The sequence below is a fragment of the Alosa alosa genome, chromosome 9 (genome assembly GCF_017589495.1).
Source record: "Alosa alosa isolate M-15738 ecotype Scorff River chromosome 9, AALO_Geno_1.1, whole genome shotgun sequence".
Taxonomy (NCBI): domain Eukaryota; kingdom Metazoa; phylum Chordata; class Actinopteri; order Clupeiformes; family Clupeidae; genus Alosa; species Alosa alosa.
Genome location: NC_063197.1, coordinates 5,900,678 through 5,916,338, shown reverse-complemented (window position 1 = coordinate 5,916,338; position 15,661 = coordinate 5,900,678). Strand labels below are relative to the sequence as shown.

The 15,661-nt window shown below is 40.6% G+C and overlaps 2 protein-coding genes across 7 annotated transcripts in view; one reads left to right on the top strand and one right to left on the bottom strand.

The window, feature by feature from the left end:
* The first annotated feature begins 1,947 nt into the window (after positions 1 to 1,947).
* On the top strand, positions 1,948 to 13,961 carry fxr1 (FMR1 autosomal homolog 1). Of its 6 annotated transcripts, none has more exons than XM_048251596.1 (18): positions 1,948 to 2,054; positions 4,075 to 4,127; positions 4,329 to 4,422; positions 4,521 to 4,592; positions 4,704 to 4,852; positions 5,029 to 5,122; positions 5,222 to 5,338; positions 7,365 to 7,535; positions 8,328 to 8,406; positions 8,502 to 8,611; positions 8,687 to 8,704; positions 8,962 to 9,048; positions 9,249 to 9,459; positions 10,387 to 10,596; positions 11,371 to 11,577; positions 11,891 to 11,968; positions 12,457 to 12,539; positions 12,844 to 13,961. In XM_048251596.1, exons 1-18 carry the CDS (start codon positions 2,004 to 2,006, stop codon positions 13,012 to 13,014), a joined length of 2,055 nt encoding a protein of 684 aa, XP_048107553.1. In that variant the 5' UTR covers positions 1,948 to 2,003; the 3' UTR covers positions 13,015 to 13,961. The 6 variants fall into 6 exon arrangements, with proteins under 6 accessions (XP_048107553.1, XP_048107552.1, XP_048107555.1 ...); XM_048251595.1 differs by having other exon boundaries at positions 1,949 to 2,054; positions 8,956 to 9,048; XM_048251598.1 differs by lacking the exon at positions 8,687 to 8,704 and having other exon boundaries at positions 1,949 to 2,054.
* Positions 13,962 to 14,059: 98 nt separating this feature from the next.
* The window catches only part of dnajc19 (DnaJ (Hsp40) homolog, subfamily C, member 19), a 1,674-nt gene continuing 72 nt past the window's right edge, over positions 14,060 to 15,661 (bottom strand). The window contains exons 1-6 of the mRNA XM_048251603.1: positions 15,597 to 15,661; positions 14,828 to 14,879; positions 14,637 to 14,704; positions 14,470 to 14,549; positions 14,296 to 14,366; positions 14,060 to 14,205 (exon numbers count right to left, since the gene is read on the bottom strand). The exon at positions 15,597 to 15,661 is cut by the window's right edge and continues 72 nt beyond it. Of these exons, the coding sequence (XP_048107560.1) occupies positions 14,135 to 14,205; positions 14,296 to 14,366; positions 14,470 to 14,549; positions 14,637 to 14,704; positions 14,828 to 14,879; positions 15,597 to 15,599 (345 nt within the window). The 5' untranslated portion in view covers positions 15,600 to 15,661 and the 3' untranslated portion in view covers positions 14,060 to 14,134. The remainder of the gene's footprint in view (positions 14,206 to 14,295; positions 14,367 to 14,469; positions 14,550 to 14,636; positions 14,705 to 14,827; positions 14,880 to 15,596) is intronic.

The following is a 15,661-nucleotide window of genomic DNA, read 5'->3' as shown; positions in this document are numbered from 1 at the left end:
TGTGAATGTGGATAATACAGTGTGATTTTTGAATGTTAAAAGTTGCAATTGGTGAATAAACTCTTTTGAGAGGTGGTTAAACTCTATTTCTGAAATTTCAGAGGTGGATAAACTGCGTTTACTTGCGTTTAGCCTCCACTACAGCCCTGGATAGGGTAAGGGCCCGTCCCATTTCTCCCCTTAAAACTTCCACTTGGTTTTGATTGCCCTCAACATTAAAGCCCCCTCGACAAGGGAAGTGGAGGGTAAGATCTTTCCCTATGAATTGGGACACCACTATAGTAAGGACACCACATATAGTATGCAAATTAGCATAGCGAACGTGCTCACCTACGTCACGCGCAGCGCCGACGTGTCTACCGGTAGTAGCCTGCTACTATTTTCATTCAGGAACATGCCCAGCGGTCATTGTTGTGTGGGCTGTGCTGGTTTATCTACGTCTGGTTAATCAACAAAGATATTTGTGTTCATATGAATGCCAGAACACACACCTTAAATATTGACGAATCTACCCAGATCAGATATAGCCTATAACGTTATTTGATGGGCAGACTCTCTCAAAGCAGATGTCAGATAGCTTCGTGAGATATTTTCTAACATTAGTGTTCAAAACTCAACAGTCCATCAGATGTGCATCAAACTAACATATTCCAACATATTTCGAAATTTTAATATGCTTATTTGCGAAAATATATAAAAAAATGTGTCCGGCTCGCTGAGCTCGCACGGTATCCTGGGTAATTTCATCTCCCACTTCGTTTTAAGCCTGCATCGGTCCTGGCTATATTTTGAGGGTTGATTTTAAGGGGAAAATAGCACTTCCCCATGCTCCCTAAAGTAATGGGACCCCCTAGCCCTACACGTGCACGCGCAAAAACGAGGGGTAGGGGAGGTATTGGGACGGGCCCTAAATCAGCCAATAATACACTAGCAGTCCATTGTGGAAATAAACTTACAAGTTGTATAGTATGATCATCTACGCTTCTTCGTATTGTGGGATCTGCAATAAAAAATAGGGTGAAAATCATTATATAAGTAACTTACATTTTTTAGCCACTTGGTGACTGAGAAACATTGCTTTGGAATTTGGAATATGTTTGGTTATTTCCGTATAGAAACACATGATAAAAAGCTTTTTAGCATTGTATACATTTTTCAACACACGCTCTATAAATCTGACAAAAGACTGTGAACAGAATGTGTAGGCCTTTGTGTGAGCGTGCAAGCGCATGCAAGTGTAATGATGTAGGCTACCTGTACCAGTGACTTGACATTTGTTGGCTAGCTAAATTTATTAGCAAAAACAATCATGTCACTTCTTGACCTTTCTTCTCATTAGTAAATCAATGGAAAAAAAGAGGAAAAACAAAAGGTATTGACAGTGCAAACGATATTGGGTGGTTTTACAACAATGACTCAAAAGAGAAAAATTGTTGATTAGGCATACTGTTTTTGTACTTTTAGGCTATCAGGCTTCAGTGCATACACACACATTCTGATGTTTAAGCTCCAATGAGCAGCTGTCTCTTCCCATACAAGTTCTGAATGGTTATGGTTAAGTTTTACTTTGATATTACCAGATGAATGGGGTAGACTACCTACCATTACCAGGCTCAAAACAGGGTCCTTCAAGTTTCATTGCCATTTTTTCACACGTGCTCGGCTAATGTCATAATCAATAATGTCAGTATCATTCCATACAGGCTTCCGTTTACATTCATGAGGCGTACAGTACACTGTAGGCCTACATTGTTGACAAGACACTGTAGATTGGTGCTATTTTTTTCCTTCTTTTTTTTACATTCCAAGGAGATATCTTAAACCTAACTGTTAAGACTGGCCACAAAAGTAGATTGGTGCTATTTTTTTCTTCTTCTTTTTTTACATCCCAAGGAGATATCTTAGGCCTAACTGTTAAGACTGCCCAGTCTCTCCGTTAACCATCCGAAAGTGAGAACTATACATTTCTAGAATCTCTTCCCAGAGTGCTTTGCTTGTCCAATATGGAGGAACTTACGGTGGAGGTGCGAGGCTCCAACGGAGCTTTTTATAAGGTAAATATTGAAATTAATATATTTTTTTGAGGGACCTCTGGGCCAGCTGAGAGTTTAAGAACTTTACAAACCCAAATGTTGTTAAACAAATGTTGGCCATACTACACAAATGTATGATCTCACAGTTAGCTGGCTAGACAGCTAACATGAACACTTCAACGGAGATTACAAAACTAGCATTTGTCGGCTAACGTTACATAGCTGACTAATTATGAAGTGAAAATGTATAGCGTTACAGCTAGCTAGCTGACTTTTGGGATTGTCATTTTCACATAAAGACATAGCAAACTGCTGATCATGTCGAGGAAATAAACAATCGTCCAATGTAACACAAACGGGATGTATTCTTTAGTTAACTTCGCCACAAAGCTATCGATACCTTGCTAGCTAATTGCTTTAGCTAACCAGTTTTATTTTCGTGCTTACCACGCAACATCATTTAGCTTTGCTGCTAACGGTGGACCTCATCTGTCATGGGGTTTGTTAGCTTCCTAGTTTATCAATAGCAAAATATTGTAGGAATTTGTGTGATGTGTTCGCTTTGTTGCGTGTATTGGACATATCTGGTACTACTGATACAGCCACGAAATCCAAGTATTCGTAAATGTGCACTAACTTAACGCAAAACGTTATCTGTTGTGAATGTGTGTACGCAATGGAATTATGTCAACCAGGACGTAGCTAAATTAGCATGTAGCTAGCTAACGTACCTGAAACTGAAAATGTTTTTTATGCAATATAGGACCGAACTCGGTTAGCAAATGTAGGTCTCTGGATTGCTATCGATAGCAGTTCCATTACGTTTAGCACCAGATTCAACTTAGCTAATGGTATTAAAATATGCATTTGTATTGTTTGTCGGTGAGTCTGATTGAAACTGTCTTTGAATTGATGCGCAAGTCTCTTCAACTGCCTGAATTAACAAACGATACCAGCTCCACACATCTCAAACGCTAGGCTAACTCCTTCGCGGCCAAGAGCTTCCGATTCAAGGAAAATATGGTCATCCAAGGCTTGTGTAGCTAATGACACAGTGTGGTCTCATTATGTCAACATAACATGATTCAATATGTTGTAACTAATGAGATTAAATTAGTCGAGCAATGAGCTTGCTGCCTTTCAGTGTGTTGAACTTGAATGATTGAAGATTAGCAACGATTTCTGGTTGCCCAATGACGATAAGAGGAGGTACTGTAATGTAGCCTTGCTGAAATACATCATTATAAATGTCTACACTTGCCAAGTTAAAAACATGCATTCCAAAAATCCAAAGAAAAATAAATGTGTCTGCTATGTGTCTGCTGTGTGTGCCATTGGGCCTTGTATTGCAGGGTATTTGTCTTACTGTATGGGTACAGTACCTTCACCATTTCACCCTATTCATTAGGCAGGGTTTCTTTTATTGGGACAGTTTGCCAGGTGGAGTTATTATGCTATCACAGGGTCATCTGAAAGTTATTCCATGTATGCCTCTCTGGCCCAGGCGCCTGCAGCCACCAGTCAGCTGTTCACTTTCAGTCTTAAGCTGTCATCAGGTTCAGCAGATACTTTGGACGCCAGGTCTATTTTTGAATAGCAGTTTTAGAGATAGCTTAAACACTCACTCTAGAGTCACTTTAAGCGCAGGTGAAGGTCATTTTCAGTTCTGTCCATTTCATTTTTAAACCACTTCCAATTACCAGTTTTGGTTTCACAGCAAAACTATTTTTGTTAGTTTGTCAGAATATGTTGGTGTTAAAAATCTTCAAAATTAATGACAAGATCTTGTTTCAAGAAACTCTACTAACTTTCAGCTAGACACAAGAGTTTATGAGCACTGCACCTGTTCATTTACAGTACAGTGGGTATGTCTCAGTTCAGGGCTAAACTTGATTGCTTAGCAAAGCATATACTTGAAAGCTGATATTTACCAAGTGACACATGCTCCGGTTGGTGCATTGTCCTTAAGAATCTTTGCCACTCCCCTGCTTTGACACTTGTCAGGAGAAAATAAAATTGAAATAATACTTCTCTCTTGTAGGGCTATGTCAAGGATGTGCATGAAGATTCACTCTCCATTTCCTTTGAAAATAAGTAAGTATAGCAAGAATTTGAAACCTACCTAAGAGAATAAATCTCTGCCAAGTTCGAGGATTTATTGTTGGTGTTGCACTAGAGGAAGAACAGAAGACACAATGAGAAACTAAACACGCCACACCATGTTCAGATGCACCGTGCTTTGTCTGAAACAGTTAGGGGCAAAGAAAAATAGTTTATTATTTATTTATTTCATAGCTGGCAACCAGAGAGACAGTTTCCCTTCAATGATGTCCGGTTGCCGCCACCCCCTGATGCCAAGAAAGAGATTGGTGAAGGGGATGAAGTGGAGGTAAGCAGCTTTGATTTGTCCAGAACGGTGCACTGGTATAATGTTTGGGCAGTGGGAGCTTGAGGTTCTGTTGTTAGTGTTGCTGTTCTTTTACCCAGATCTTCTCCAGAGCAAATGATCAGGAACCTTGTGGCTGGTGGCTAGCTAAAGTTCGCATGACTAAAGGAGATGTGAGTACCTTTACAACCACCTAACCCTTTTATGGTTCTTTACCTTCTGTTGTTTTTTTGTCCTAAAGGTTGAAGGTTGTTGTCTACATGTGACTGTTTCTGTTTGCACAGTTTTACGTGATTGAGTATGCGGCCTGTGACGCCACCTACAATGAAATAGTCACATTTGAACGCCTCAGGCCTGTGAACCAAAACAAGCCTGTGACAAAAAACTCCTTCTTCAGATGCACCGTTCCCATTCCTGACGACATAAAATCAGCGTGCGTACAGCCACCTCAAGTTCATGTTCATTTCCACAGCTACTCACCATATATGAATCTCAACATATGCAATGTGCATGTATTTAAAGTAGCTTGTTCCTAAGGTGCAGTGAGATGGAGTTGTCTGTTGTATTGTTGTCATGTTCAGTTTTGAATACTTTTCTGTGTCATCTTAGGTGTGAATGTGAACAGGCACACAAGGACTTCAAGAAGGCAGTGGGAGCCAGTCGGATATTTTACAGTCCTGAAAAAGGCCAATTGGTTGTTTTGGTGAGTTCAACTTTCTTCCCACACACGTTCATCATACATTTTTCCAGCATCACAGGGAGACGTACTAGGCCACATTTCATGCCATTTTTCCTCTTCCAGTCCAAGAATGAATCCACGGTCAAGCGTGTTCCCCTGCTCAGTGACATGCACCTGCGGAGCATCCGGACTAAGCTGATGCTGATGTCCAGGAATGAGGAAGCCACAAAACACCTAGAGGTGAAAAGTGCACCATAGGCTTTATACACTTTGTGGTTTCAGTGTTTCCCCTACAATGTACTCGGCAGCGGCGCAGCGCCGCTCCTGGAATTCAAGCGCCACTGCAATGGCCATGACCGGCGACCGGCCGGTCAGTCTGAGACATGCCGATTTTATACCGGTCAAATGCACTCGCCTGCTGCAATTGTAACACCCAGCTGAGTTTGCAAAGTTTGAAGAAGCTAGCAACCAGGCACAGAAAGCGCTAATAGGGTACGTAAACATCACTCATCACCGCCCATCCCTGCCGCTAATTGCGTGCCCACAGCTGAACCACAAGCGCAGCTGAACGGAGATAACCGATTGCGACATTAAAAAGAATCAAAGTTTAGCGATCATACAGTGGCTACATGATAATAAGATGTCAACAAGCAGCGACATACAGTAGCCCTAGTAGTTCCACTTAAAAAAAAAATACTAGAACTATTTACTGCATGTAGACTAGGGCTATGCCTAGCAGATTGAGAAGTGGATGTCGTGAAAGTGAACAAACGATAGCCTATTAGAAAGGCAAACAAAAGTTAAAGTTGCCTACAAAGTAGCCTACAATGAAGAAAACTGATGCTCTGAATACTGAATCAGCTGTGTCTGAAAGTTTCTATAGCCTAATTGATGCATTTAACAGGAATTTGGATTTAAGCTTTTCACCGCAAAACAGACGTGCACTGTTTTCATATATGGTGGAGCACCTAATCGCTATTAGCACTTCTCCCCTGTGTTTGTGTGATAGCCTACTCCCACTTTTCCCTCGCCCTCCCATAAATTCATCAATGCATATGAAAATATGTTCCATGGTAGCATGTTCAAATGTATCATGGAAATTGTTCTTATATCTTTAGTTGGATATTGGATGTTCCATAACAGTGGATTTATATTAGAAGTCTGTGAAATGAATGTCCCAAACTGTAGTTGGCATTATAGCATATGGCATTATAATTACACTGGCATTATAGTTTGATACTGCAGCTGAAGTTAGACTTGAAGAAGAATCTGTCTAATCACCGGTTCCATTTTTTAAACAGCCATTTCATTATTGATATATTGATTACATTTCTATAATAACATGTTATATTAAAGAAAAGATGGAACACAACTATTTGTGTGTGCTGTAAAATGGTTAGAAGAAATGAAATCGGAATCGGCTAAAATCGGTATCGGCAGGTGAAATTCAATGAAAAATCGAACCGCCCAAAAATTGCAATCGGTGCATCTCTAGTTTATGTTTAAGTTTATTAGCAGACGCAATTTTGTGCAAAAAAACGTAGCCTACATTGTGTTAACAAAGGAACCAAATTAAACAAGCCAGCGAGGTAGCTTGCCCCTACCTTCAGTAGCCTATTCCTAGATAAATTCCACGCATTGTTTCGTTTTTGTTTGTTATACAGTCAAAGCTTTCAAGCCCTGTGTTGCTAACATACCTAGGCTGTGAAACTAAGATCTAGCCTATGGGTGGGTTTAATTGAATTTGAGTAGTAGCCTAGGATACGCAACCATTTAGGATCTGGAGATGGTTTGTAATTCCATGGTTTGTAATTAGAGCTCACCAAAATCATAGAAATGATACAAAACACTTTAACTCCTATAATCCAAGATAGATTTTCTTTAAGTTGTTAATCTTTTGAGCATTTATTTTACCAAATGACAAGGGAAACATAAAGAAATTTCATCCACATATCCTTATGCACGATGCACAACAACGCTAAATTAGCTTAAAACCATGAGAATCAAGCAAGCCTCACCGGCCGTCACAGCCTTAAAGTGATTAATAGTAAAAATGTTGGGGTTTTAGATGTGATGATGAGGAATACATTGTTAAATGAGCAATTCTTTCCCCCTAATTTTCTTCTTGACAGGTTTTTTTCCTATGAGTTATGTTGAGGTACAGTTGAGGCCTACCTAATGTAACCTCGGCCTATTTCTGAACCTGTGTCTTGACTAAATTTAGAGCACAATTTCCACTAAAACGGTGCCATGCTTTCTGTTCTAGAGCACAAAGCAGCTGGCTTCAGCCTTCCAGGAGGAGTTCACTGTTCGAGAGGACCTGATGGGCCTGGCTATCGGGAGCCACGGGAGCAACATCCAGCAGGCCAGGAAGGTCCCTGGAGTCACTGCTATCGAACTGGATGAGCAAAGCGGCACGTTCAGGATTTATGGAGAGGTTTGTGCTCTTCCATTTTTTGATACTTATGAAATATTAAAAATGCTAATAGGAACAGCCTTAAAGGACAATTCCGGTGCAAAATGAACCTATGGGTTAATAACACATGTGTACCGAGTTGGTCCGTTCTCTGGGATATGTTTTCATGCTAATCGAACGTGACCAGTTTTACCACAAACCGCTAATATGTGTTTAACGCTGGTCTTCGGGGCACATGCAAAGTAAAAAGAAATCGCTATTTCTATACCACTAACAAGGCTCAAAATAGCACCACATTTCCACGGTAGCATAATGAGTGGCCCTACATGTAAACCGAAGCATTGAGAACCTTGTAAGTGTACAGACAGTTCATTAAAAAGATAGTTTAGAAACTGTACCGTTCATGCATACAGGCTGGCGCCATCTTTGGAAAACAGTCCCGTGACAATTCAGCTCACGTTGCACGACGTTGGAGTGGAGCAACGCAAGCTGAACTGTCACGTGACTGTTTTCCCAAGATGGTGCCTGCTTGTATACGTGAATGGTACTGTTTCTAAACTATCTTTTTAATAAACTGTCTGTAGACTTACAAAGTTCTCAAACTGGTCACGTTCGATTAGCATGAAAACATATCCCAGAGAACGGACCAACTCGGTACACATGTGTTATTAACCCCTAGGTTGGTTTTGCGCCGGAATTGTCCTTTTAATATGAATGTGTTGAAAGTAGAATTGAACTTGGGGTGATGGGACATTATTTTTACTAATTTAAGTAATGTTTTGGACATTTCATTGTGTTTTGCTGTTACTGTAGAGTGCTGAAGCTGTAAAGAAGGCAAGAAGCTATCTGGAGTTTGTGGAGGACTCTGTGCAGATTCCCAGAAATTTGGTTGGTGAGTAAAAGGGCTTTGCATCGAAGACTGTACATTGTGGTTACTACACTGTGCAGGTCCTGATCCTAAAGGAAAAAACCTCATGTGTGTTATAGGCAAAGTAATTGGCAAAAATGGAAAAGTCATCCAGGAGCTTGTTGATAAGTCAGGGGTGGTGAGGGTACGCATTGAAGGAGACAATGACAATAAACTCCCTCGACAAGAGGTAAGCTTCTTTTTCTTAGTGTCATGTTTGCCAAAAGCTTTGTTATGTGACTAACTGTGTATTTTCTTTTTAAAGCTTCTGTCATGTCACCAGGTAATTGTTCACAATGCTATCAAGCTTCCTACCATTCAGCTAGAATGTAGACATGTGAGAAATAGCAAAAGAACCTATAGATCATTTAATGTTATTTTCCTTTGGATACATTAAAAGTAGTATGGCTTAGCAACAACATGATGTGTTCCCTACTTAATTGCCTTGTCTGATAAAAACATCCACAAAAAACATTCCCAGTTGTACATACATGGACTCAAAATTTAATGCAGCCGTGGCTTTTGTACTTTCTGACACAGGGAATGGTCCCCTTCACATTTGTCGGCACAAAGGAGAGCATTGGCAACGTTCAGGTTCTGCTGGAATACCACATCGCCTACCTGAATGTAAGTATTACAGTGAGATGTTGTGAAAACCTACAAAATCCTTGTTACTCCTGATGAATATGAACCGACTGAATTGATGAGGCCTAAAGCTTTAAACAAATATTATCAAAATGTATATTGTCGGAGGATAGTATTAATTGCCTTTATAAGTTTGGACAGTCATGGTGTGCATTTCAAACTAATCTGTCGGGTTCTTGCAGGAAGTGGAGCAGCTGCGTATGGAGCGCCTGCAGATTGACGAGCAGCTCCGGCAGATCGGCATGGGCTACAGACCCCAGCCTGGGCGCCCGGGAGACAAGGACAAGGGCTACACCACGGACGACAGCGCCTCCAACATGCCCCTCCACAACAGCCGCTCCTACTCAGGCAGAGGCCGTGGGCGTAGGGGCCCCAACTATACGTCTGGCTATGGTACTGAAGCCCCTGTCTAGCTGCTTTTGAAACTTAGCTTGGCAAACTCAATTTGTATGTATACTTCTGTTCTTTATGTAATAGAGATGCACTGGAAGCAGGGCACTCTAATAATACTTTATTACATTGATTAAACAATAATGTAAAAGGATGTATGATCTCAGATGCAGGAATTCATGTTAAATGCATTTGCTGTTGTGGATCAGCGTCATTGTGGTTTAGCTCTTGCTGTTATGCAGAAAGATGTCCTGTGTGTGTTTTCATGAAATGCAATTCACTCCCCTTGTGTAATTACGCTGAAACGAAACTTAACTGGTACATCTAGTGAAATAGCAATGAAATGAAACTGAAACTGCTGTAACAATGAAATGAAACCTAAAAGCTCTGAGCTGTTCAAACCAACTAACAATCATAGTCCTCGATTGTCATATCTGGTGACTTTGGACCCAGCCTGCACCTTACATTCATATGTCTTCAGTGATTGTATCATTGTAAAAAGCAGGAGAAATGCTTGCAGTACACATTTTAGTGTGGAACTGTGGTTGGATAAAATACATTTGGAGGTGGACAGTACCACTCTCAAGAAAATGTTCATACAAATAGGGCATTACAAGTCATTTCTTCCATATACAACTACATCAGCCAGACTATGCCTGCTGAGTGCCAAATGAAAAAAATAATAAGCCATTGCACAAGGCTGGCCTCTCCGCTATTGCCTAAGATACATCAGTTGTATTGGGTGCCTTCAACCCATACTAAACTGCCACAATGATAATGTCCCTTGAAAAGTGTGTTTGCATGAATTTGTGTATCTGATTTCACTTCCCCACACATAATGCAAAGTCTAAACCCAATCCAGTTGAAGTGCTCATTAATATTGATCAGTGACTTTCTCAAATTAATTGAAATGAATCCTGTCAATGGTAGGCACCAACTCCGATCAGTCCAATGCCTCTGAGACAGAGTCTGACCGCAAGGATGAACTGAGCGACTGGTCTCTGGCGGCCGAGGAGCCAGAGCGGGGCCTGCGGCAGCAGAGGGACAGCCGCCGGAGACCCGGTCCCGGGCGTGGACGAGGGGCACCCTGGGGGAGAGGCCGTGGAGGAGGGAGAGGAGGCTCGACCTCCATCAGCTCTGGTAAGACCTCGTTTTTGAACACGCTGGTTAGTTATGGGGAGCCCCATGACTAAAATGTTTACTCACTGTATTAGAAATAGCCAACCTTAAAATCTATTACCACTCATAAATGCTTATTCATTACACATGACATGGGTAATACACTAGTCTGGCCCCAATCGCCTAGTATCTCCACTCATTTTCATTTAACTGAGATACTAGTTTGGCTCCTCTCAATGCGTTTACGTTTCCCTCAGCCACCAGGATGGCAGGTGAATCAGCGACGAGAGGGGATGACGTTAGTTTCGAAATCGAAAGTGGCTGTGGTAAACAGTAGTAGCAACACCTACAAACATCAAAAAAATTCAGTTGGAAGAATGTGTAAATTTATACAGAAAAGGTAAATACATTGTTTCCTGACTGCCAATGCGTGTTATTATCAGTTTGTAAAGGTTAGGCGAAGTAGGAAGTAACATTAGGAATCCCTCATCAATGTGATTGGTTAGGCTTGTCCAGTAATTCCAAATTTAAGTCTACTCTTATTACGATGGAACATTTACCAATTGTGGGTACCCAGATCAGGCTAGTAATAAACAACGATCACAAAAAAGTGAAAAATATTTCCCACATGGATCATTTACATGATGACCGCATCTGTGCACCTAGTTTGATCTTGTAGCTTGGTGCACTGATACGAAACTGTACTTTTTGCCCAAGGACTAGTTTTAGTAGTTTTTTTAAGTATTAGTATAAAAATACTGAGCATACACTGAAGTTGATTTTCTTTCCCTCTAGTGCTTCGTGACCCTGATGGGAACCCGTACAGCCTGCTAGACAACACAGAGACAGACCAGACGGCCGACACAGACGCAAGCGACTCTCATGCCAACAGTGCAGGAAACCGTCGTCGTAGGTCTCGCCGCCGCCGCACCGATGAAGACGCCACCCTGATGGACGGCATGAGCGAGTCTGACAATGCCTCGCTTAGTGAGAACGGCCTGGGTAAGACTCCATCTGCTCTCCTCTCCTCCAAATACATCACTTCATAACTGGTCTCATACGTTGACTGACTTGTGGCAGCAGTAATGATTTGATGTTCCATTAAGTGACCATTCGTAATGTGCTAGGGAAGGCAGTCATCATACACCTTTTAAAGTCTTGGTAAATGAGGTGAGGTACTGTAACTCTTCCGGCCTTCAAAATCTTGTGCGGAACAGCCACAAGCATGAGTTACATTTCTTAGACATGTGGTCAAAGCAAAAAAGCGGTCCGTTAAGGGACGAGGCGTCTTCATAGATTGTGGCCCTCTTTGTAGATGATTCTGAGGCAAAGCCACAGTGCCGTAACCGTAGCAGGCGTCGCCGTTTCCGCCCTCCCGAGGAGAGGCAGCCAGGTAACCGGTGGACGCTGTGTGTGCTGTGTGCCAACGCGCATGTTAGGAGTTGTCGTGTTAACTCACAAAACTAGCATGGTAAGGTCTGGGGCATGGAGGAAAGTGCCTCTTAAGTCTGTGCCTGGATGCAGTTTCCTTTTGAACATGATCTGGACTCAGTGAATAAACATAACTTTAGAACAGTTATGATGATGGAGAATCTTGTATGTTAACAGCAGTATATTATCTTAACTGAACTAACCAATGTGTGAATTTAAAACCATATTGTTTTATTTAAAATGTAATGGCCTTGCTGACCTCGACCTACTCTAGTATCTGTTAATTAATGAATCTAATAAAACCATTAAGCCCTGTTTGTACCGTACACCTAACTACATTTTGTATTATTGTGCATGGGTAAAGGTAATGTCTGATCATTTGTTCAGAAACATGAAGCATCATGATACTGATCAAGTTTTGAGTTAAAAAGTCCAAACTATTTATTTCAGTTACGGTGGCGGATTACATATCACGCGCTGACTCGCAAAGCAGACAGAAGAACCCAAAAGATCTGAAGAAGAAAAAAGACTTGGTAAGCGTCACCATTTATGGCATTTCAGGGTGATCCATGTAAAACATTCATACATCGAGAAACTGTACATTGACTTATTTTGTATTTGCAGATGTGATGGGAACAGTTCTAGGGAGATGTGCTTCTACTAAATGAGTTTATGCTATATTTAGCATTTGCCTGTGTGGATCGGTCCATGAGGCACTACCTCAGTTCAGAAATAACCATGGCAGTGTGTTGTGCTTAGGAGATAGTCAAATGTTGATTTGCCAAAGATCCATCCTGCATCAGGCTGTTTTTAAACCTCCCCCTCGCTCCTCCTCAGGGTCAAGTGGACTCTATCGCAGAGCACAGCCCTTCGGCCACCATGAGCAATGGCCCGAGCAACAAAGTTGGCGACGCCGGCAAAGCTCAGCGGGCCTCTGCTGAAAGGGCGTCGAAAGTCAATTACCAGGACAACGGAAAGAAGCAGGCTGTCATGAACGGGATCTCTTAAAGTGGCTGTCATCGTCTTTTCTTTCTTTTTTTTTTTAAAGAAAAAACAAACTCCTAACCGTTACATTTTTACAATAGTGCTTGTAAAAGCTTGCCAAAGATAGACATATGGACTTCCAGATTTCTCTCTACTGCACTTTTCAGTTCCTTCACCATGGAACAAAAATGAAGGGTTGGGAAGGTTTTGATTAATTATGGAAGAGAAGGAAATAAGAAAAATAATAATACATACATAAATAAATAAATAAATACACACACTAAGTTGCGCCTAATGATGTTTTTAAGTACATGATCAGATGTTGTGCCTTTGGTGAGTACAAATAGACAAAGTTGGCCGGTTCTTTAAAACGTATCTGGAAATTAAGACGATGACAATGGGGAAGAGTCTAGGCATCTTAACATTTTATTGAGGAGATTTAGCTGCTTTTTTGTTACATTTTAATATGCAACCACTTCTTCATATGTGGAAAAACTAGGAAATGCAGTCTGGAAAAGGAAAAAAAAAATTTGCACTGAATTGTAACACTTTCCCTTTAGAAAACTTCTGGTCTGGAAACTGGTCTGTTATTGTTGTTGTCCATTTTAAATGCTTCAAGAAAAGCACTCCGCTGAGATATTTTAAGTTTGTTTCTCATCCTTTAACAGGAAGGTAATTGACAGTGACTGTTTTTGCAAAAGAAGCCTTTTTTGGTTTATTTATTATGAAATGTACAGTATTTAAGAAGTAAGCAGTTATTTTCTGTCAACACTAAACTGGCTGAACGCACTTGCACGCAGGTGACAATTTGGACTACTGAAAGATCAATTTCCAGATATTCTGTTATGTAAACTACGTTTGTTAGTCCTTATTTTTTTTTTAAATGATCATTATGGTTGTTTGATGTGCAATATGTTTTGTATGCAAGTAGTTCTTAAATAAAAATTTGATCTTCCAGACAATGTTCATGACAAGAGTCTTTGGGAAACTACTTATTTATCTGTTGCAGTCTCACTAAAGCCAGCATGAAGTAAAGTCAAAGTAAGTAGAGATATGAAAAGGAAACAGATTAAATCTGTAGCATTTCATTTTTATAGCAATGCACATTCAATACAAAAATACCCTCCAGTTACAGAAAAGAAGTTTATTTCTTTGCTTGTCCATCAAGTAAATCTTTTGCTTCATTAATCTTTGCAGCAATATATGGTGATCCCCCTGTAAGAAGAAAGTTATGTTAGTATCTGCATGAAGAAAGTGTTATGGAAGTATGAAGCACATCTGAAGGATAATCTTTGAGAATCTTGCCTCTGTCTGGATGATTTAAAACCATTAGCTTTCTGTGTGCTTCACTTAACTTGGTCTTGTTTGCTGTTGGACTGAAGGAGACAGCATATGAATATATGCATATACTTACAGGTATCCATTCTACAATTTAAAAATGAGCTGTGTTTGTACTGTGTGTGTATGCTGATGTCTTACCTGACCCCTAATACCAAGGCAGCCTCCCTCTTGGTCATTTTGGGCTCAAACCCACCCTTGTAGTACCCACTACTAAAAGTCTGGGATGGATAAAGAAAACCCCAGTGTAATTTCATATAACATGCTGTCAGTACATGACACCAAATATCTCAATTATGTACACTCACCGGGAAACTTTTCATAGCTTGTTTAACCTGAGGCTCCATGTGTTTCATTGCTTGCATGGCATAACGACCTACACCAAACATAAAAGCAACAGGGCAGAATAAAGGTTATAAAGAGTTAACTACGATGATTACAAGTGAAATACTTTTTTTTTAAAGTTTAGTGTATTAAAATCTAAAGTTTCTGCACTTACCTGCGAATCCAGCAGCAGCCAGTGTCAGGCCCACAGCCACCATAGAGCTCGCCTGCAAATTAGTAAACAATATTGCTTGATTGCACCGTTTAACAAATTCAGGCAATTTGCATTTAATAATTTGTACCATCAGGTTCAGCATAACCACCAGGAAGCGATTACCTGGTTATATTCTTATATCTGTGGTAAGACTTCTTAATGTTGTGTCGATTTCCTTCACTGAAATTATAGCTACGGTCATGATAAAAACCCGTATGACCAGGAATCTTAAATCATAAGAAATTGTCTCAAGAGGGGTCAGGTGTTTAGATGTAGTAGTTGTCGGAATGTAGCTTTTACTCTTCGAGACTTCTCCCTACAGTCTTTAAAGGCAAATGTCCTACACATATTTCTGAGGATAACTAAGATTACATATCGTATTATTTGGCTCATGCTTCGTGATTACACTGTGCATTACCAGGACTTGAGCATACACCACTAGCTTCCTGGCGTTAGTGAAGTTGTCTGACCGATCATCGAACCTCGTGCAAGGTAATCAACCTTGAAGTGTTAAAGTGGTACAGTAATCATTCAGTAGTATCTAGCAAAACGACTTTTACTCGCAGAAGTACTGTATTACAAGCATAAAGGTAACGTAACAAGATAACTCTAACTAACGTTATCTAATTAGCTAACATTAATCTTAGCAACCTAGCCAGCTAAAACAACGCTATTCCCCTTAACTAGTTTAATATACCAACTAAAGGAACAGTCAGAATGTTAGCATTACCATGTTTTTTCGAAGCTGAGGTCCTTTCTTCCAAAACGCTTTTAATCATAGCGCAGTGTCATGGT

Coding starts and splice junctions, on each gene's coding strand:
- fxr1 (XM_048251595.1), top strand. CDS start 2,004: ATGGAGGAACTTACGGTGGAGGTGCGAGGCTCCAACGGAGCTTTTTAT. Junction 4,423..4,520: donor GTGAAGGGGATGAAGTGGAG/GTAAGCAGCTTT, acceptor TCTTTTACCCAG/ATCTTCTCCAGAGCAAATGA. Junction 8,407..8,501: donor GATTCCCAGAAATTTGGTTG/GTGAGTAAAAGG, acceptor TGTGTGTTATAG/GCAAAGTAATTGGCAAAAAT.